Consider the following 22,766-nt stretch of genomic DNA (forward strand, 5'->3'; position numbering starts at 1 on the left):
CTCATCATAAGTCAAAGCTCCAGGTATTATAAGGATTACATTTCTACCAATCTGTATTTTAGTGTAAAGATTTCTTAATAATAAATGATTGCGGAACAGAGCAATGTGACACAGTGTTCTACACAGTAAAAGCAGAATCCCGCAACTGTGACCTGATTCTTCTACCCAGGCACCAGAACCTCAACTTTGCAAAGTTTCACTCTAACTGGAGTGATACCAGTGTTCAGGGAATTATGGGTGACAATGCAATTAGGAAATGGGTAGCATTTTGAAGGACTAACTAGTCATTTCACATTCATACTAAAGCTCATCCAATTGACTATGAGTGATGCTACATTCCAATAGGCAGAGATTGTATTAATATATTAATAACCTCCTGCTTAAAAAACTGCTTTTCTAGATTGTGCCACATCAGGGTTTGAAGCACTGCAGCCCATTTTCCACAAGTGTACCAATAATGTATTGTTTAGCCTCTTTCTAAGTGCCAGCATAATAAGGTGGAATAAACTAAACTTTATTGGACTGTTTGTTCAATATTACATTATAGAGGCAGTCCATGATTCTTTTGTTGCTGGTCTCCTTTCTAGTAACACTGGGTCCATTTCAGGGACCATTACGGAGTGTACCTCAGACAAAGAAAGTGATGGCGCTAGTTGTTATTAACTACTAATTTTAAAGTTCGCGCTAGTTGCAATTAACTAATTTCAAAGAGCAATTAAAACACAAGAACTGTAAAATGCCATATAAATGAAAAATTATGTCACTGTATATATATATATTGTTAAATATTTCAAAGAACAACTCCACATCATGAAGAGGACCGGTAAAACAAATCTTGTTGGGAACACTTCATGTGGACAATGAGGATTTTGAGAGAAAAAGCTGATATGTAAAAGAAGCAATGGCTGGTACAGAGCATTAAAAAACATAAATAGGATCTATACAAGCTGTACAGTTAAATGCTGTATAAAATCTGCTCATACCAGCTCAATTGTCTGGACAATGTAGTTACATTATTTACATTTCTGAAAAAGCAGGTGGGACCAGACTAAAAAATATAATGAAAACCATCAACATATTATTAACTCTTCAGCCACACATGGATACCATTTTCGGCAAGTGCATGAGGATTCCAAAAGCGACTCATGGTGGTCTATAAAAATACTGTTCTGATATACACATATCCAAAACATGGTTTTGATGTTGATAAGTACCAATCACTGCAGGTCGGAAGGATTAGTCTGCAACCCTATATGCTGTGACTGGAAATACTGGCGGGTAAAATGGACCTTTATCTCTTTCCATACGCAAGTTATCTTGAAGCTCATTGCGGTTTGTCAGGATTAGCTCCAGTGAATCATTCAAGCCATAGGCTGTGGACCATAGAATTTCTGAAAAAAGTTGCTGTCTCCGGATTACATAGAAGTTTTATGTATTGGTAGTCACTTCCAGCTCACACAAAGGCTCCTTTTCATTTTTTTTAAGGAAATATTCTGCAAAACTACAATTGAGCGTCATGTTAGGAGATCACATCCTGAGCTTCACTGTTGGGTCGCTGTCGTAGAGCAAGTGGAGGCAGCGGCTTCCCATAAAAATCTTTTGAAGACAAACAATAAAGGGGTTATATAAAAAAGAGGGGTTAGTAATATATAAATAAAACTTTCATGGCAGACATTGAAGTGGTCACAAACATGTAGAAACATTCCGTTTAAAGAAAGAAAGCAAGTAATAAATGAAAATGAATGCAGAAACGTGAAAATACTGGGTGGCTTCACCTCACATATTACATCTGTAATGACTGAAGTTTAGGCAGAGGAAATTAACATCTGAGACATTTCCATGTAGAATAAAAGCTTGCTTAGCTTATTTAATCCAACCAACATGAAGACCCTACAAAAGCACGGCTCAGCCTGGAGTTGAGCAAAACAAACAGCTGTGTCTGGTGCACTATTACATGTAGGTTTTAAGGTATTCTGTGTTAACATTTTCCAATAAAAAAAATAAACACAACAGCACTGGCGCAGAATCAAACGTCATGAGGTTACAGCATATGAGAGAGGAAGAGAAGAGAGCGTTGTGATGTACATAGCAGAAAAAAGAAGAACGGTGCAAAGGCAAACAAGCATTAGCAAGGACAGTTTGTCTCACCTTTGGGACCTACTGGCTTTGCCAATGGTTTTAGCTATGCTGTAAACAATGCAGGTAGGGGACGCAACATAGAGAGTGGGTAAGCAACAGGAGGGCAAGGGAAGCAATATGCAGGGCAGGCGGAAGCAAAATGAGGGATTGCGGGGGGAAGCAACAAAGAGTGTGTGGATGAGCAGTAGCAACACAAGGGACCGGCAAGGGAAGCAAATGGAGACAAAGCCATGTGGTCGGGCGGAAGCGAACAAACAGGAAAGAGAAAGGTGGTGTTAAAGCGCACAGGAGAGCGGCTCGAAGGCAAAGCTGCATACAAGTCAATGCAAACAGAGGACTTGCCCCACTTCCGCCTGCAAGTGCCATTTGAGATTTGTTTGTATGCACCACCAGGTACATCTCCCCTGGTGTTTCAACCACTTACAAAAAGGTAGTGCCTAATGATACAGGGTCAACAATCCTACCACATCCTGGTTTTTGTAATGCCACATAGTGATGGTGTTGTTCATAAGCACCTGCACCAGTCTTCCTTGAATGAATGGTAGGAAGGCTCTCAATGCCAAAAGGACAGCCTGCAGCACCAAACGGTTGATGTGGAGCTAGGACTCCACCGGAGACCAAATGCCTCTGGTCTACTACACATCTCCCAAGTAGCTGCCACTATCCAGAAGCAATGCATTGATTCCCACTGACTTTAGATGGGATAGGGAGAGGGATCTGCCGCGGACCTAATTGTGGTACAGCAACCACCACTGCACGTCTTTTCCAGTCTCTGACAACATTTGTCCGTGATCAGAGAGGTCCCCTTGATGCTGTACCACAGGCACCTGGCATGCTTGACTAAAAGGATGCAGGATGCCAGCAGACTGAAAGTCATCTTTACTGAAACCCAGGTCAGAGGCTGAAACATCTGCATCATAGCCCGAATGTCCTGAGTTCTCCAGTCCTGGAGGAAGGCACACAACTGCACTGTATCCAGAATGGCTCAGAAAGGGAGCATCTGTGAAGGAGTCAGGTGTGACCTCCGCACGTTTATAGTGAACCCCAATTAAAAGAGGAGGTTCGCCATTGTCTGGAGGTGGGTGTTGTCTGCCTCGGGTGAGTCAACCTTCAACTGCCTTTCGTCAAGGTATGGGAAGAGTGGAAACCATGACCTCTGAAGAAGTGCTGCAACCACAATCATTACTTTCAAGAACAACCGAAGGGCAATATTAAGGTCAAAAGGGAGCTGAGGAAACTGCAAATGCTTATGCCCTTCCTGCAGGCCTGTAGGCCTGCAGGAAGGGCATGCTCAAAGAGGAGTCCTACAGGTTCATTGCTATTTTCCCATATCCAGGATCAAAGGCAGCCTAGACCTGGGCCAGAGTGATTAACTTGAATTTGTCTTTCTGCAGGAAGATATTGATAGGGTATATCCCTAAAATAGGATAAAGGCCTCTATCCTTCTTTGGCACTAGAAAGCAGCAGGATTAACAATCACAGCCTACTAATGAAGCTGGCACCCTCTCATTAGCTCCTTTTGCCAGAGGAGCTTGCACTCCCTGCTGCAAGAGGGATAAGCTGGTCCTCAATAGTTTTGAGGAGGGTGGAAGGTGCGGTGGGGTGAAAAGAAATGGAAGGGCGTAAAGCCGCTGGACAATCTCGAGGACCCACTTGTCCAAAGTTATTAACTGCCACCCTGGCAGAAAATGTCAGCTCCTGCCTCGACTGGGTGGGTGTCTGCCCTGAAGAACTGGCTAAAGAAGCTTTGAGGCTGCGGGAAGGACAGAAGGCTGTGCTGCCCCTGTTGTCCACATGGTCTGTGGGAAAAGGCTGAAGGGTGTCTGTGAGGGCTTCATATTAGGTACCTGGTGGTCGAGAGGCAGAGGCACCCTACGCATGACTATGGTGAAGGAGGAGCTTACTTCCGTGGCACGAACCAAAGGTGAAACTAGCCCAGTGGTGTGGTTTCCAGACCACTGGCATCATAAAGGTTCTTGTACCAAATGTCCTCTATGTATGATTGGGCAAATTTATTACCAGCACCATATGCATCATTGTCAGATCCCTTTCCAAATGAAGCGTGACTGGATTGGACCCTTCCTCATGGCAGGGGCAAAGTATCGGAATCTGAAAGGTTGGCAAAGGCTGAGACCCAGGGGGATCAGTGCATGGCCTTGGCCAAAGTAATGTTGACTTTGAGTCAGAGAGCACAATAGGATGTGCTTTGTTGACCAGCATCAACTTTGAAGCTCCCGGGTCTGGAGTTCCCTGGCACCAGAATCAGAGCAGGCAGCAAAGCTGGTGCAGAGCCCATAGCTGGTCCAACTGGTGCCAAGGGTGCACGCACCGGTTGAGACCCAGTTGGAGAACCTTGCTGTTCCTTGAGGCCCAGAGGCCTGCAGGAGCTGGTTGTGCCAAAGAGTTGCAGCATGGCTTCACAAAATGTTTATATTTGCTGTGGAGTTGCACATGGCCCTGTAAACTTAGGTTGCCTCAGGACAAGCTTTGGAATCGACTCCGAAGGGGAGAAACTCTGGGAGCGGGATCTGGAGGCACGTTGACACCCTTACCTCTCTTCTGGAGTTTGAGAATGGTGGGAAGGCGCCAATTGCACTTAGACTTTTTATGCTTTTTCTCTGACGCGACAATGATCAGCCAGAGGAACTTGAGGAACAAAACCTTCCCTTCGACCAGTCACAGTGTGGAGTATTGGTATTCAGAAAAGTAGTGCTTTGACTCAGAGTTCCATATGGGCTTGGGATTCATCAGAGGGCAGTTACTGCAGACCTTGGATTAGTGTACTGGCCCCAGACACCACAGGCAGACTTGATAGGGTTCTGTCACACACATTTGCTTGTGACAGTTCTTACAAGGTTTAAACCTTGTAGTCTTGGGAGGTGAAAACTTCCCTTAAACACTGGATTTTTAAAAAGAATTTTGAGAAAAAAATCTTGTTAATTGACGAGTGATTGCTCCAGATTCGCAAGTGATTGAGTGGAAAGAAGGGATATAATGTTCTCGTGTGTGAGTGGCCCTATATGTGATTCTGTAAGTCACATCAGAAGTGGAATGGAGAAGTACAATGCCGCTTACAGGCATGAAGGTGTACTGCAAAAAAAGCTTGAAAATTCAGTCTGACACCTAAAGAATATTCAAAAGATGAGCAAACTGTGGTTAGAAATATCCATCAGGAAATCCTCTTATCGTCTGGTAGAGACTTTCCAACTGATGAGAGGGCAGCAATGGGAATTACAGAATCATTTTCACATCCCTCCCCCTATTGTAAGGGAACTTCTAATAAGAAAAAGTTACCTTCATGAATGCTGCTTGGGTGGATACTCTGTCTGCAGCAAAGTCCTCACGTTAGCATACTTCCCAGGCCAAAGACTGGATCCGGAAACATTTTTACACTATCTTGAAAGTGTTGCCCATAAACACCACTCCTGAAATCAGTTTCTTGTGTTTTTCCCTTCTGTGCACTCAGAAACTAACTAAGCATAAAGAATTGTTGTTAACCATGTGCTGAATAGTACATAAGGACATTTTTAGATGTTAAAAAGAGGCTCGTCCACAGACCAGGGAGTTGAGAAGTAGAAGAGGGAACAGCAGTTCGAGTATCCACCAGAAAGAGCGTTAACAAATGTAATGAACTTGCTCTTCTGATGGGTACTTCTAACCACAGACTAATAAAGCAGTAGCGTCCGCGTACTACGCCACCTCGTTTACCTCCCAGCATGCTGGCAATTTGGACCAGAACCAGTGTAGTCCCTATTGGACCATGGGGCTCCCAGCTGGACCAGTTTCTGTTTGAATTTTGTGACATCAAATCATAGAACAATAAAAGGAAAGTGTGTGGCTCAAATGAACAATACAAAAGGGACTACATTTTAAAGGTTGACTCAAACAATTACAGTACATAAATGCATATGCTGGGCCAGCAACTAAGATAGTCTATAAGCATACAGTCATAAAGAGCACAGCAAAGAATTCAGAATACTTCTAACAGAATACCAGCATAGATTTGCCTTCCTAGACTTCGATAAGGGTCTCCTCCTCACTTGGAGAGGTCACACTCTTTTATAGGCCTTTATACAAAGGATTTTATACATTCGACTTGGTTCACAGGCTTTTGACCAAAGGAGAGCAAGCAAATAGAAACATTTAACACATAATACATTCAGTGATTCTCTCATCATCCCACTACATTGGTTGAGTGTTTCTCAGCTTTTACACATATACCACGAAATGTTACAGAGTGTTTTATTCAGTACGCAGGGCTGGGGAAGTCTCTTTCTCATAATAGCAAAGCCTGAAAGGTCTTTATTATAGCAGAGAATAAACAACAGAAACAGTTGTGTGGCGTATTGCAGTGCCACATCCAAGATGGATAACAGAAGTCGAGTTGCCCGAAGTTGGTTTAAGCTAATTTTTCATGTTCTACACATTAGGATGTTGACCATCTAATTCCATAGTAGTTCTCCAGGTGGAGGTTCTGTGAAGTGGAATCAGATCAAATGCCTTGCAGGACTGAGCAAGTGAAATGTTCTTCCTGCCAGACCTAGTGGTCAACGCAGTGGTGCTTTGTAAACCTATGTACTGAAGTCCATGTTGCAGCCTAGCAGATGTCAAGGAGAGGCACTCTACATACTGAAGCAGTGGCAGAAGTCTTAGAACTGGTAGAATGTGCTCTCAGATCTTCCTGAGGCTGTTTCCTGGTCACTGGACTGCAGATATTATTGGAGAGGACTATCCACCTCAACAAGGTCTTCTTCTGCACAGCCCTCCCTTTCTCCACTCCAGAGAACCCAATAAAATGTTGGTTGTCCAGTTGATGGTCCTTGGCATGACCAATAGAGAAACTCAAAGCCCTTTTAGGGTATAAGTCATGTGGCCCTAAGTTGGCAGGGTATGCCCAGACGTGGGTCCCCTGCTCACTTTGCCACTGGATTCAAGATAGCCTGGCTGATGAGGGTTATGAACCCGAAACCGGTCCCTGGAAGGTTGTTTCCGGTCCAGGGAAGACATGGCTTGGTAGTTCGGGCTGGACTGTTCCCATGAGGCACAGGGTCCGACTGATTTGCATATGGCCATGTCTGAACTGGGGTGGTCGAGTGAGCTAAAGAATGGTGATGGATTAAACCCAGATCAGTTGACTGGGGGTGAGTGTTTGATTTGCTCAAACGCTCCGTCCATCATCCCCTTTGGTATCAAACTTTAAATACATCACATCAGAACAGGTGATTTAATCAAGAGCGATTGGTCCAGCAAATGCAGAAAGACCCAAAGTGCCGACAAATAACCTACAGTTATGCCAACTAGAAGACATTGACGCCCGACTACTTTTCTTGTAAGCAGTCAATCTTGTGATCATCATACCAAACCAAACATTAATACCAGTGCCCGGCACAAATTACATTTGTGGAAGGGTGTCTGGCAGCAACAAATGCATCCACCACTTCAGGGGAAAAATCAAATGCAGTCAATTGGCGCCACTCAAACTACACACGTGGATGTAGATTGCGGAAGAGAAGAACAAGCTACTTACCTTCTGTAACGCTTTTTTTGGTGGATATAGTATCTGCCTGTGGATTCCTCACCTTGTAAATATCCCCTGCGCCAGCAGCATTCGGAAATTTTTCGTAGCTCTCCATGTCGAGGAGGACGACGTCACAATAGCATGGCTCCACTCGCGGCTCCACTGACATCACCGGAGCCATAAGAGAGCCTCGTCGGCGTGATAATGTCAGTTCCGCCCTTTTTTCCGTGCCTTCGAGGCATGCGGGCGGACCAACAACAAATATAAAGTATACACAGTACACAGCATATAAACCAATACACATAGTGTAAAATTAATGCAGGAAAGAAATAGAATAATACACTTCCCATGAAAGAAACAGAAACCTTATAACATTGTCTTTTTTGAAGGTATACAAGGGCGGACAACGGGGAGGTGGGTGGGTCAGTGAGGAATCAACAGGCAGATACTGTATCCACGAGAAAAATCGTTACCGAAGGTAAGTATCTTGTTCTTCTGATGGATACATCTACCTGTGGATTCCTCACCTTGTGAATAGAGTCCCACAGCAGTCCCCACCCCCGGAGGAGGGTGTCCACCCTTCTATACCAAAAAGTCCTGCAGGATGGAACGCGCCAAGTGTCCATCCCTCCTCACCTCAGAATCTAAGCAGTAATGCTTTGCGAAAGTGTGGATGGAGGCTCAAGTTGCCACTCTACAAATGTCCTCCACAGGAACACCTCTAGACAAGGCAGAAGTGGAAGACTTTGCTCTGGTAGAGTGAGCTCTTATACCCTCTGGAGGATCCTTACCAGCCAAAGAGTAAAAGATCTTGATGCACAGGATAATCCATCTGGAAAGGGTGCGCTTGTGCACCGCTCCGCCTTTCCTGCGACCAATGAAGCCCAAGAAGAGCTGGTCATCCACACGAAAGTCTTTAGTCCTATTGAGGTAAAAACTAACCGCCCTTTTAGGGTCCAAGCGATGAAGCCGCTCCTCCTCCTTGGAAGGGTGAGGATAGAAGGTAGGAAGGGTAACTGACTGCCGCAGATGGAAGGGAGTTACCACCTTAGGCAGAAAAGCAGCCCTGGTACCGAGTACCATCCTTTCAGCATGACTGGACAAGAACGGGGTTTCGAAATCAGAGCTTGTAGCTCATTAACCCTCCTTGCCGAGGTAATGGCTACAAGAAAAACTGTCTTAAAGGACAAAAGTCTCAAGGGACACTTGTGCAAGGGCTCAAAGGTAGAACCCATCAAGTAGGTTAAGATAAGATTTAAGTCCCATGTTAGTAAGGCCCTTAATGTACCTCAACACAATAGGCAATTTGAACAAGGACGGCTGATCCGGCAAGCAAAGGAACGCTGACAGAACCGATAAATAGCCTTTTACAGTAGCCACATCAAAGTCCTGCTGGGCTAGAGAGAGCAAGACTGAAGGATGTCAGATAAACGAGCCCTCAAAGGGTCAATAGACTTCTCTCCACACCATTCGACAAACTTGGAGTACCTGTAGGAATAGATAGACTTGGTGGAGTGTCGTTTGGCTGATAAAATAATGTCCACCACGTCAGGCGGGAGAGAGAAAGAGTTCAATCTCCAGGCATGAAGGTACAAGCTCTGGAGGTGGGGGTGTAGAACCTTCCCCTGCAACTGTGTGAGGAGGTCTGCCCTGAGAGGGAGACAGAGCGGAGGGTGCGACGAGAGGTGAAGTAGGTCTGTGTACCACACCTTTCTTGGCCAATCCGGGGCGGTCAATATGACTTGGGCCTGGTCTTGGCGAATCTTCCTCGGAACCCGAGGAATCAAGAGTATGGGAGGAAACGCGTAAAGGAGTTGTGAGCTCCAACTCAACTGAAACGCATCCCCCAAAGCTCCCTGCATCGGATACTGGAGACTGCAAAATGACAGGCAGTGAGCGTTCTTTGTGAGTGGCAAATAGGTCCACCTGAGGGGTTCCCCATGTCCGAAAGACGTGACGAACCACCTCTGGATGAGGCCTCCACTCGTGGTCGCCGAAGAACTGCCGACTGAGACTGTCTTCACGCACGTTCAGATCCCCGGCCAGATGATTTGCCATCAGACAAATCTGGTGGTCCTGAACCCAAGACCAGACATGCAGAGCCTCTCTGCAGAGACGATGCAACCCTACTCTTCCCTGCTTGTTGACATACCACATCGCGGCAGTGTTGTCCGTCAGGACCTGAACTGATCGACCGTGAAGGGAGGAAGGCCTTGAGCGCTGAACGTATCACCCGCAATTCTAGAAGGTTGATGCGAAGCAACCTTTCCTCTGGTGACCAAAGACCCAGTTCCCCAGATGAGCACCCCACCCTAGAGTTGATGTATCCGTTATTACTGTGGTCACGAAAGGAGGAAGATGGAAGGGCCTTCCTTGAGACAGATTGCCCTCCACGCTCCACCAAGACAGATCCGCTGCAGCGTCTCTGGAGATCTTGATCGACTCCCTGAGATCCCCATTGTGTTGAAACCACTTTCTGCGGAGGCACCACTGGAGTGCCCTCATGTGCCAGCGTGCATGGTTGACCAGCAGAATGCAGGAAGCAAACAGTCTGAGCAGGCGAAGGACCTTCAGGACTGGAACGACCGCTCCATTGTAGAATAAAGGGATAATTTCCTGTATGTCGAGAATCCCTTGTGGAGGCGGGAACACTCGACATACAGTAGTGTCCAGTACCGCCCCTATGAACAGGTTGCGCTGAGAGGGCACCAGGTGGGATTTGGGCACGTTTATCGAAAAACCCAATTTGTACAACAACTGGGTTGCCACCTTCAGATGATGAAGCACCTTCTCTGGCGACTCCGCTTAGAGCAGCCAGTCGTCCAGATAGGGGAAAACCGGAATCCCCAATCTCCTGAGATGGGCTGCCACCACTGCAATCACCTTGGTCAAGACTTGAGGTGCAGCAGTAAGACCAAACGGGAGAACCGCAAACTGATAGTGTTGCGACCCTACCATAAAACGGAGATACTTCCTGTGCGACTTCAGGATTGGGATGTGGAAATAAGCATCCTGCAAGTCGATGGACACTATCCAGTCCTCCTGTTGCAGCGCTTGAAGAACCTGCGCAAGGGTGAGCATCTTGAACTTCTCCTGCTTCAGAAAAAGGTTCAAGATCCTGAGATCCAGGATTGGATGTAATCTGCCATCCTTCTTGGGAATCAGGAATTACCGGGAGTAGCATCCCTGACCCCTCTCCCGCTCCGGGACCACCTCTATCACACCTTTCTGTAGCAATGTAATGACTTCCTCCTGCAGAAGTAGAACATGTTCCTTCGAACATGCCCCTTGGCAAGGAGGGTAATTTTGAGGAAATTCCCGAAAGGTAAGGGCATACATACCCATTTTCTACAAGATTCAGAACCAGATTCAGAACCCAAAAGTACGTAGTGAACGATTCCAAATCTTGAAGAAAATGGGTAAGCCGACCCCCTACAGGACCCACATGATCCAGGATGGTGGATCTAGGGCTGCTTTGCTGAACCGGCAATAGGAGAAGTAGAGGAGGAGGAGGAGGAGGGCTGACGACCTAGTGGACGACCTCTGTTCTTGCCTCTGTAGGTCTTTACAGAGGATTCGGCTGTTGTTGCTGCTGCTGAGACTGCCTGTAGGACCAAAAGGACAACCTTCCAAAGCCTCGAAATTTTCTGTAGCCGGAGCCTCTAGGCTGCGCCTGCAGGCCCAAAGACTTTGCAGTGGCTTTGCTGTCCTTGAACCTCTGCAAGGCTGAATCTGCCTTTTTACCAAAAAGCCCGGAGCCATCAAAATGGAGGTCAAGAAGAGTAGTCTGTACATCAGGAGAGAACTCCGATGACCGGAGCCAAGCACTTCTCCTCGTGGCAACAGAAGAAACCATGATTCTAGCAACCGAGTTCGCAGTATCCAGACCACTCTGTATAACTTGTCTTGCAGCCGCCTGAGTACCCGCCAAGACTTCATTAAAATTCAATCTGTCCTCTTCAGACAATTTCAGAACAATCTGCTTCGCGGAGTCCATAAGAGCATGTATGTAACGGCCCAATAGACAAATGGCATTAGTGTACTTCAAGGCCATACTTGCTGCCGAAAAGACCTTTTTAGCAGATTGATCAAGTCTCTTAGAATCTGTCCCCAGGGACTTGAGGAAAAGCCCCAGAAGATTTTTTTAGAACAAGCAGCTTGTACCACCAGGCTCTCAGGAGAAGGATGAGATGTAAGGAAATCCGGGTCTCCTGGAGCCGCCCTGTACCTCCTAGTGACAGACGTCGATACTGCTGGAGCTGAAAAGGGTTTACGCCAGACTTCCAACACTGGTTCAGTGATAGCATCATTAAAGGGCAATAATGGCTCAATCACAGTGGAAGGAGAATGCAGTACCTCAGTTAAAATGTTAGATTTCAACTCAGCAGTTGGAAGTTGCAGATCTAAAAGCTTTGCTGCTTTTCTAATCACTGTGTGGTAAGGAGCTACATCCTTAGAAGGAGCATCTGTATTAGGAGAAAGTTCCCACTCCTGGGACGTATCCAGTCCACTAGCTTGCTTCAGTCCTTCATACAAGTCCTCCGACTCCTCAAGCTCACCTTCCTCCATTTCCTCTTCTGCCTGATAACGCTGTTCCTCCAAAATTCTCTGCGCCTCGACCTCATCCTCTGAATCAGCGTCGGCGGAGCCAGATGCGACTCCGACGGATCCGGAGCCGGCGTCGAACTTAGTTCTGGAGGCACAATCGGAGTCGAACGAGGTCGAACTGAAGGCGCCGGAGAGGAAGGATACGGGGTCGATGTCCACGGCGCCGCAAAATGCCAGGACGGAGCCGCTGGTAAAAACGGCATGAATGGAGCCTGAGCGTAAGCCTGAGGAACTCCCAGGTTAAAGGTCATTGGACCCATGGGACCCGAAGGCATTCCAGAGGGGCACATGGCTCTAGTGAAGACTCCATACATTGCATTAAAGTAATGTGATGGATCTGTACCCAGGACAGAGAAAGGTGGGTAGGCCTCCGGGACATTATCCAATTGAGGTGTTACCGGACTCGGGCCAACCGGCGCCGACAGTGGAGGCAATGGAGCGGCAGACTCTTCAGGAACTGGAGCTTCATCTACCGAGAGACTGAACCGCCGTCAGAGAGTGAACCGGAGATCTTTCAGGCGTCGCCAACGAACTGGAGATACCCGATTCGAGCCTGAAGGAGATGGTGAAACGAAGTCCTTACGATGTCGAGGAGCTGGTGAAGTCGACTTCGGAGCAGCATCCTTGTCAGAACGGCGCCAAGAGATGTGTCTCTTCTTTTTCTTGTGTTTTTTCGACTTCGAAGCGTGCTCAGACGACGACTTCTACCTCGATCTTTTTTTTTTAATATTTATTTTTTATTTTAAGGAAAAACAACAACAAATAAGGCAATGATACAATGTAGACGGAGATGTGTTCACAGAGGAAGGACGTCTAAGTACAATGTTATACAGTAGATCAGTGATAAAGAGAGGGGTGGGTTGGCGGGGAAACAAATCAGAGATAACAGAAAGTACGAAATACATGGAATGCCGGATCAGGGGTAGAGGGGGACATCTGGGCTCTCCACAAATGGAGGCGTACATATGCTTCCACGGTATGCGTTCCACTGGCTCCAGACTTTGTTCCATTTCCTAGGTCTGCCCCGCGCTACATACAGTCTTCTCTCTGAACATACACCAGTCCATGTTCTCCTTCCATACCGATACTTTGGGCGGCCGCTGGGAACCTCACAACTGCGCAATGTCTCTCTTAGCGATCATATTCCCAAGGGTCGCCCACTGCGTCTGTGCCACGTTATAATTATTCGGCTCCCACACATTCAACAGGCAGCGTCTAGCTTCGGGCAATAATGCTACTCCAGTGACCCTTTCCATCACGGCATGCACACGACTCCAGAATGTCGCAACCTCCGAACACTCCCAAATTATATGAAGGAAGGTCCCAACCATTCCACAACCGCGCTTACATAACCCATCAGAGGAGTAACCCATACGAATCAAGCGCGGACCAGTAACATATACACGATGTAAGATTTTGAGCTGAACGAGACGGAGACAGGCAGGAATCGCCACCTCCTTAGGCGAGGACAACGCAGATTGCCAGTCCTCGTCATCCAGCTCCAGGCCGTCACCGGTCCAAACCTCCCTGAGGCGCACCAGCAGATCCGCCCGATTGTTGATCAACTTCTTGTATATCAAAGAAATAGTGCTACCGGGCACTTAGCCGTCAAGGACCCAATCTTCAAGGGGGGAGGATTCGGGGATGTCGGTACCCACAGGGAAAGCTGAATTCAAAGCATGGTGAATCTGTGCATACCTGAAGAATTCCCTGTCACTCAGTTCATATTCTATCTTTAATGCATCAAAGGTCTTGATTTTGCCCTTGACCCAGAGATCGCCCACCCTACTGATACCAATCATATCCCATTTTTCAAACCCTTTCGTCTTCCAGAGACATCCCAGTCTTTCAGACGCATACAACTGGGTTGCTCGGGTCAGTCGATCCCTCCATCCCACAGCCGCATTCGCATCGTGCCACACTCGTACAGCAATTCTGGTGGGCCCAGATAGATTCCTCCCCGCCACCTTAGAATAGAGCGCCCTATTGTAGTCCCCGCCCAGTAGCAGATACTCATCCATCTCGAATGCCGGGTTAGAGACTGGAGCATACGTTGCATGATTGATCGCACTCAGCTGAGAGGCCCAATAATAACGCCTGATATCCGAAGTGCTATACCTCCGTCATACCAGGGAAGTGTGAGTTTAACAAGGGCGATACGCGAACGTCCATCCCAGATTAATTGTCTCTGCAGACTCTCCACCTCTCGAAAATAGCTCGCCGGAATAGTATCGAACGTATTCTGGAGCGCGTAAAGAAATCGCGGTAAGGACATCATTTTAAAAAGAGCTGCGCGCCCGAGTGGTGATAGTGGCAACCTGCGCCAGCGCGCAACATCCAGTTTTAACCTCTGAAGAGGAGGGAGCAGATTACGCTCGTAGCGAGCCGAGGGGTCTAGAGATATAAAAATCCCCAAATATTTGAATCCCAAAGGTGAGACCTGAATAGGGCACCTGCGAGGCAAAGGAGGGAGATCACCCAAAAGCACATACACACAGGATTTAGTCCAATTGATCACAAGGCCTGAGTTCTTCCCAAACGAAGTAAGCACGTCAAACAAAACATTCCGCGATTTTCGAGGGGACGTAAGATATAACAAAATATCATCTGCATAGAGCGATATACGATCCTCGAAATCCGGGGTCCATTGGATACCCTTAATCGAGGGCTCCCACCTCAACCAGGCAGCCAGCGGCTCCAGGGCAAGGGCAAAAAGCAGTGGGGACAACGGAAAGCCCTGCCGTGTGCCCCTCCCGAGGACAAAAGACTCAGATACTCCGCCATTCACGACCACCTGCGCCAGTGGCTCCTCATACAAAAGTTTCACCCAGCCGATGAACCCAGAACCAAAACCAAACTTCGCAAGAGCAGCCCAGAAATGAGGCCATTCTAATGTATCAAAGGCCATCGTAGCGTCCAACGAAGCCAAAATGGCCGGGTCACGAAGAGACGCAGCCCTCGCGAGAACACCGTGCAAGCGCCGCAGGTTGAGTGCCGTATTGCGATGTGGGATAAAACCGGACTGATCCGGGTGAATCAAGTCACCAATAACCTTTATCAGTCGGTTAGCTAATAATTTGGCAAGAATTTTCGGTTCGGCATTTAGAAGCGAGATGGGCCTATAAGAAGCACAGCGATCCCGTGGCTTCCCCTCCTTATGAATCACCACAATGGTAGCAAGACGATGATCACGCGGAAGGGAGCCGATGTCTCGCGACTCTAGAAACATATCACGTAGATACAGTGCCATTTTGTCAGGACGCAGTTTGTATAATTCGATGATCAGACCATTGGGACCCATAGCCTTACCGGAACGCACGGAACGAATAGCGGTGGCCACCTCATCTGCCGAAAGTGCTGCGTCCATTAGGTCTCTGTCGACCTCAGACAGGCAGGGCAACGCAATGTCGCGGAGCAACAAATGAGAGTCTTCCTCCGGCCTATCAGAGACCGGAGAATACACAGTTCGGAAATGTTCCACGAAACACTCAACAATATGAGCCGGATCCGTCACATACACTCCATCAAGTTTCTCAATCACGGGAACCACACGACTCGCCCTCTCTTTCTTTTCCAGCCACGCAATCAATTTGCCTGGCTTATCTCCAACATCATACAATCTGCCCTGTTGCTCTCTATTCATGACTTTCGCAGCATCGGTCACCAGGGCTCTGTAATCTAGTTGTTTAAGGCTGAGGGAATGAAGCTTAGCACGGGTCACGCCAAGCTCCAGGTCACTTTCCAACCTGGCTATTTCAGTCCCTAAACGGACCATTTCTTCATGTTTACTTTTCTTGGCACCAGCGATTAGAGATAGGGCCTGCCCACGGATCACCGTCTTAAAAGCCTCCCACAATGATACAGCAGAGGACACAGACCCCACATTTTCAACAAAGTAGTGATCGAGGGACTTTATCAACTCAGCACGGGTCTTGGGATTGCGAAGGTACCAGGGGTTTATCGGGGCGACCCGTCCCTTGTTACTCATATTAATATCCATGCTAAGCTACAATGGGGAGTGATCTGATATGCCCCGGGCCAGGTGTCTGATCTCTCTGACAGAGGAGGCTTGTGCCGCTGGCATCAGAACATAGTCGTGTCTAGAGAGACTGCCATGGGCCCCAGAGTGGAAGGCGTATTGTACCTGCTCCGGATGCATCAACCTCCAACAGTCTACCAGGCCCAGAGTCTCCAAAAACCCACTCAACCAGGATTGAGACTTGGTAAGGTCTCTGGGGGAGTAGCGATCCACGTTACCGAAGACAACCGAGTTGAAGTCTCCGCCCATCACCAGGATACCCTCTGGGAGCCCCAGTACCACACGCCCAAGATCCGCAAAAGTCGAGATCTGTAGACCCGGCGGGACATATACAGTAATAGTGAGACAGTCCTCCCCTCCCATCTACCGGTGAGAGCAGCGTAGCGCCCCCTATCATCAAGAATCACATCATCTATTTCCAAAGGGAGAGAGGATCTGACAACAATGCCCACGCCCCTAGAACCAGACGTAAATCCAGAGTGTACCGCGAGACGATACCCTCGCCGATTCATAGCATGACATGTGTTCCCAATCAAATGCGTTTCCTGCAATAGTACTATATCAGGGGAGAGGCGCCGCAATAACTGTAGCACCACTCCCCGTTTTATCCTATCTCCCAATCCATTGACATTCCAACACATTAGCTTCAACCCACTACCCCCCATCCTGGAAAGGAATGCAGAATCCACCCCATAACGAACACAGTAACCGATCAAAGAGGAAAACAATTTGTTGCCTTAAGAAAAAATAACAAACACCCAAACTCCCCCTCCACCCCCCAACTTGAAACCGTTACGATACCCCCCGCCCTGCACCCCTGCGTTAGACTCAAAAGCCGCCCCAACTTGCAGTGTGCCTGTCGCCCTAACACTAAACTAGTCTACAAAAAGAACCCCGGAGGAGGAAAGAGTCCCATTCCCCCCGCCACCCTCGGGTATGAGTCGATAAAACACAGTAATCTAAGAGTCATCGAACCCAGCTGTATGATATGTCAATTGTTCGGAAGTCGGGAATAATAATGTCACTCTTGCTCCGACACGCCACCCTCGGCTCCACCCGGGTGCTCAGTTCGGTCGTTCTGCTTGGGTAGAGTATCCAGCCAGTCACTAACTCTCTTGGGGCGATCGAAGAAAAACGTCCGGTCCTCGTATTCAACACGAAGCCTAGTTGGAAATAGCATCGCATATTTCAGGCCCATGTCTCTCAGCCTTCGCTTCACCCCCTGAAACCCCATCCTCTGCCTCTGAACAAGCTGGGTGAAGTCCGGGTAGAAACTCACCGTCGTGTTCTCGAACTTTACAGGGCCACCCACTCTCGAAGCCTGCAGGATAACATCTCTGTCCCTAAAATTAAAAATTCTAGCGATGATAGGCCTCGGAGGGGCACCCGGCTTCGGTTTCCCGCCCGGCACTCGATGGGCACGCTCCACAGCGAAGAATTTACTCAGGCCTGTAGGGGTGAGGTGATTTAGGACGAGGTTTTCCACAAGGAGGTCCGTAGCAGGATTTCCGGAAGTTTCAGGGACACCAATAATGCGTATGTTGTTGCGTCGGGCCCTGTTTTCAAAATCCTCCAGTCGATGAGCCATGAGATCAATGGATGATCGCAGATTGCCGATTTCCGTCTGCAGGTCGGACACATCGGCTGTGAGGCTAGAGGTCTTCAGATCTAGTGACTTGACCTTTTCATTGGTCTTCGACAAGTCAGCTCTAATCAAAGTAACATCAATGGCTTCAGTGTCAATTTTGAGAGCGAGAGCCTCATATTGCTGGCCAATGGAAGCCTTCATATTGGCAATGGCGCCCATGACATCCTGCAGAGTCAATTCGGTCGAAGCGCCGGGTCTTCTTTGGCATCTTCCAGAGTCCGACTGGTACCACCGGGGGACCTCTTGGGATGGGTATCGCGATCCATGATGTTAGTTTGGACTGGTCCCCCCGTAGAGGCGTCTTGGTTTTCCGCTTTTCGTTGTCAGCCCTGGCTGCCATGTTGAAAAGTGTGCCCCGAAGGGGCCCGTGAAACCTGGTGAAAATGGCCGTGAACAATCAGACCACCGAAGTCTTCAAAAGTGGGCTCCAGAGGCATAAGTAGCAGCGTAGCTCAACACCAAAGCACTCACGACCGCGGGCACACAGTGGATAGGCGGAGTCCGGCTAAACCTTGGGGAGACCGAAGCAATCTTGCGATCTGACAAGGCCAAAGACCCAGAAACGAAACCGAAAGTTAGTTCAGGGCAGCAAGGGTAGCCCCTCAGGCCGTTGTTGTTCAACTACTTCCCGGCGTCTTGGTGCGTCAAGCCCCCGGTGTCGCCGTGGGGTGGGCCCCAAAAGTTCAGATTGACGTAGCGGCGGTTCCCGAAGTCCAAATCAAATTTTAAAAACAGCTAAGGTGTCAGCTGAGGTTCATCTACAAGAACCCGTCTTCAAAATCAAGATATCTTTCAGGATATGTGCAAAGGGCGGCAAGGGTCTCGGGAGCCCTGTGCTCATGCAGCCATCTCGGATGCGCACGAAGCTCCTCCTCTTTCGACCTCGATCTTGATCTCTCCGACCTCTCTTTTCCTTTCTCATCTCAGCCATAAGGAGTTTGGCCTCTCTTTCCTTTAAGACTTTAGGGTTCATCTTGCGACAGCAAGAGCAACCTTCCACTTCATGGTCCGGCGATAAACACCACTTTGTGGGGGGCCAGTGATCGACATATGACCCCCACACTCTCTACAGGGATTGAAACCTGATTTCTCGAAGACATCTTCAAAAGGCAACAAGAATAACAAGCCAAAAATACAAAGTAACCACACAAGTACGGAGAGTCTCAGAAAACCGTTAGCGTAGACGGCGCCATGCTTTTGTGACGTCGTCCTCGTCGACGTGGAGCGTTACGAAAAATTTCCGAATGCGGCTGACGCAGGGGATATTCACAAGATGAGGAATCCACAGGCAGATGTATCCAACAGAAGCCTGCCCTAGTACTGAGACAGGAGGCCATCACAAAGTCACAGCCTGATCGGAAGACAGATGCTTATGCCTAGAAGGTCTGGGTGCCACTCTTGCCTGGCCAAACCTGGAGCCACTAGGGATGACTTGGGCAGGATTGTTCCAAATATTTTTCAGAACTCTGGGCAGGACAGGCAGGGGCAGGAAGGAGTACAGGAGTCCATTGTATCATTCAGCCGGAATGCATTTTGCTAGAAAGTGCTCTTGTGGTACTGTGACGCGCAAAACTTTCAACACTGAGTAGTCTCAATGGTGTGGAAAAGATCTAACCACACTTCTCACCACTGTTGGAAGATGCCCTGCAACACCTCAGTATGCAGGGGTCACTTAGATCTGCCAGTTTGTTCGCTCAGGCATTTAGGGACCCTGCTAGGTGGCTTGCAAATAAAAAGATGCCATGATCTTCCTGTCACCTCCAGATGACCTCAGGACCCAGAAATAAACTTTGCTCTACCTGTTAATGTACCATATGACAGTGGTGTTGTACATGAGAACCTGCCCCAGCCTCCCCTTGATGGATAGCAGGGAAGCCTTCAAAGCCAGACGAATGGCCAAAAAGTCAAGCAGTTTGATGTACAGTCGGCCCTCTGCTGGAGAGCAGAGTCCCCTGACCTCCAACTCCCTCAGATGACCTCTGCAGTCCAGCAGGGACACGTTTGTCACCACGGTCAGCTCTGGGTGTGGATGGGAGAGGGGCTTTCCACTGGACCAACTGATTTCCAGCAGCCGCCATTGCAATCCTGAGCCATCTACTCTGCGACCGGGGTCAGACTGCCTTGATTCTGGACCCTACTGGAACTTCAAACTCCATTGCAGAGCACAAATGTGCCACTTGGTACTGTGATGTGGATACAAGAGGATATAAGGCCAAGATGCCTCAGAGCTCCTCTCAGAGTGATCCTGTACCAAACCCGACCAGCAGGATCACAGCCTGAATCTCGTGTACTTGTTCTGGCAGAGGGAATATCCTGAATTCCACAGTGTCCAGTATTGCTGCAATGAATGGAAGTCTCTGAGAGAATCCTGTGGGACTTCGGCTCATTGATAGTGAATCCCAATGATGTCAAGAGGTTGGCCGCTGCCTGGGCATGATCCACAACTGATTGCGGTTATCCAACATTTAACAGACAGGGCTACCCATATCCCTGACCTCCGAAGAAGGGCATTGACCACCACCATCACTTATGTGAACACCCAAGGGGTGCTGGTGAGGCTGAAGGGGAGCAAAAAAAACTGAAAATGTCCCTGGCCCACCTTTAACTGTATATCTCAGTGGGACTGCAGGACAATTATATGAAAATATGGGTCCTGCACGTCCAAGGACACCATCCCGTCGCCCAGGTCCAGAGCGGATAGGAGCTGGGCCAGCCTGAGCAGTCTGAATTTCTCATTCCATAGGAAGGCATTCAGAGGCAGAAAGACTAGAACAGACCTCAGGCCCCTGTTCTTCTTCAGATCAAGGAAATGGAAAGAGTAACAACTTCTACCTCTTTTCAAGTTCGGCCACATCTCGCTAGGACCCTTTAAAAGCAACAAGGCACCACATGTATTAGAATGGACAGGTGCTTTTCTGAAATGTGCTCTGATGTGGGAGGAATAGTGTGCAGGCAGAAAGAAAAGGCAGGGTATAGTCATGTTTAACAATTTGTAAAGCTCATCTGTTGATCATGATAGATCGTCAACCTGGGAGGAAATGGGAATTCTGTCCCCCACTAGTTGGGAATGCACCACTAATGGCAAAGTAAATTGTTTGGTGGTCACTGCAGCAGGGGAAATGGAATTGGAAGACTGATGCCTCAGCTGGCCGGCATGCTGCCAACTTGACCACAGCCTCTAAGGGACTGGGGTGTCTGCTGCATCACTGGCTGAGAAACAGTCTCAGACTATAAGCCAGCACTCTGGAATAGCCTCTCAACATGCTGAATTTAAGCAGCAACTGTCTGAGAGGGGTCAACAGACCCATGGAGCATATTGTAGATTTGCTGTCCTTAAAGTGCTCCATCGCAGAGTCTGTGTTTTCACTGAAAAGGCGGGACATATCAAAAGGCATATGCATGAGGGATTTGTGTACATAACCTGAGAATCGTGTGGACTGCATCTATGCATGTTGACGAAGGACAACACTCTAATCTACTGCCCTCTCCAGGCAATCTGTAGTATCCAGACCTGCATGGATAACTTATTTGGTTACGTCCTGCCCATTGTGGATAGTCTGGGTCAAAGAGGCCTGACTTATTTCAGAGTATTTTATGCATTAATTTGAGAGGTTGTGGAAATGGCTTTAGGACTGGGACTGAACAGGAGTCCCCGACTTGAGACATGAGTTGGACCTACGCAAAGGCTGCTCCTTCTTGTGTTCTGCAACATACAGCTTCACCTTCAGGCTCAAATCACCTTCGGGTGCACAAAGGAACATTTATTAACCGTCTTAAGAGTTGTGTGCTGAGTCCAGGAACCAGAGACACACCTCATGCGGCTCTGTGACCGACATCTGCTTTACTGCAGTAATGGCTTTGATTGAAACATGTTTTGGGTAGGGACATTATTCCCTAGAACACTAATGAAATTATTTTAAAAATGTTAGAAAACTGACAAAGTTAGGAGAAGAGGTCCAGATCCGCGTCGGAAGGCACAGAAATGGACTGATGCCAGCACACAGGGTTGGAATTTCTATGCAGCCCTGCTCCACTAATTCAGTAGTGGTTTGGAATTAGCAGAGAGTCACAGGACGCCACAAAGCGGCACTGCTATGACGTTTCCAGACCAAGTTCCGCAATTTAAGATTATACTAATGTGAGAAATCTGCGGTAAGAAGAAAGCATCAGGACCACTGATTATTACCATAAGACCTTTGGAGCTGGAGAGGCTATGCCTAATATTGTTAGACCAAGGAAGGATTGATTGACAAAATCAGAAAGAATAAATTGTACAAATGACCGATACACTACCCCAAAAGCATCTGAATATAATTCCGGACAATACAGCTTTAAAATCCTTACAAACTAGCTGAGCATAATGGGACAGGACACAGGGAAACACTCGGCAAAACAGAACAACAAGGAAGACTTTCTTTTCTTATTAATAAAGAGCCAGTGCCAAGGGTATGTCTGTTATTGTCAATCTCGCAAAGAGACACTGCAATCCTGCAGCCCACCTTCACAACAATATTTGTGCAGCCCCTCCCTATGACTTGGGCATCCATCAGCTGACTCATCCTTCTTTAACTGCTGTTTCTGCAGGTGGTTGAGAACAATGCAGCTAAAATGTATGCATTATCCCAAACTTATTGAAAGGCTGTCATTTTCCTAATCTGATCTGGAGCTAACAGTGAAAGAGAGGCATGGCTGACAGCTGCATTACCAAACACCAGACTGTTTAATATATGGTTGAACCACTCATGCAGATAAAAGGGCGGACAACACCTGAACTGAAAAGTCTTCCGGGCGGAAGTGTTTGAACAACTATCTGT

General features: G+C 47.9%; 1 protein-coding gene across 2 annotated transcripts in view; it reads right to left on the reverse strand.

The window, feature by feature from the left end:
• Positions 1-496: 496 nt before the first annotated feature.
• The window catches only part of ARL13B (ARF like GTPase 13B), an 836,406-nt gene continuing 814,136 nt past the window's right edge, over positions 497-22,766 (reverse strand). For both annotated transcript variants that reach the window (XM_086934423.1, XM_086934422.1), the window contains one exon: positions 497-1,596. In XM_086934423.1, the coding sequence (XP_086790549.1) occupies positions 1,520-1,596 (77 nt within the window). In that variant the 3' untranslated portion in view covers positions 497-1,519. The remainder of the gene's footprint in view (positions 1,597-22,766) is intronic.

The sequence above is a fragment of the Lissotriton vulgaris genome, chromosome 8, assembly GCF_964263255.1.
Source record: "Lissotriton vulgaris chromosome 8, aLisVul1.2, whole genome shotgun sequence".
Classification (NCBI taxonomy): domain Eukaryota; kingdom Metazoa; phylum Chordata; class Amphibia; order Caudata; family Salamandridae; genus Lissotriton; species Lissotriton vulgaris.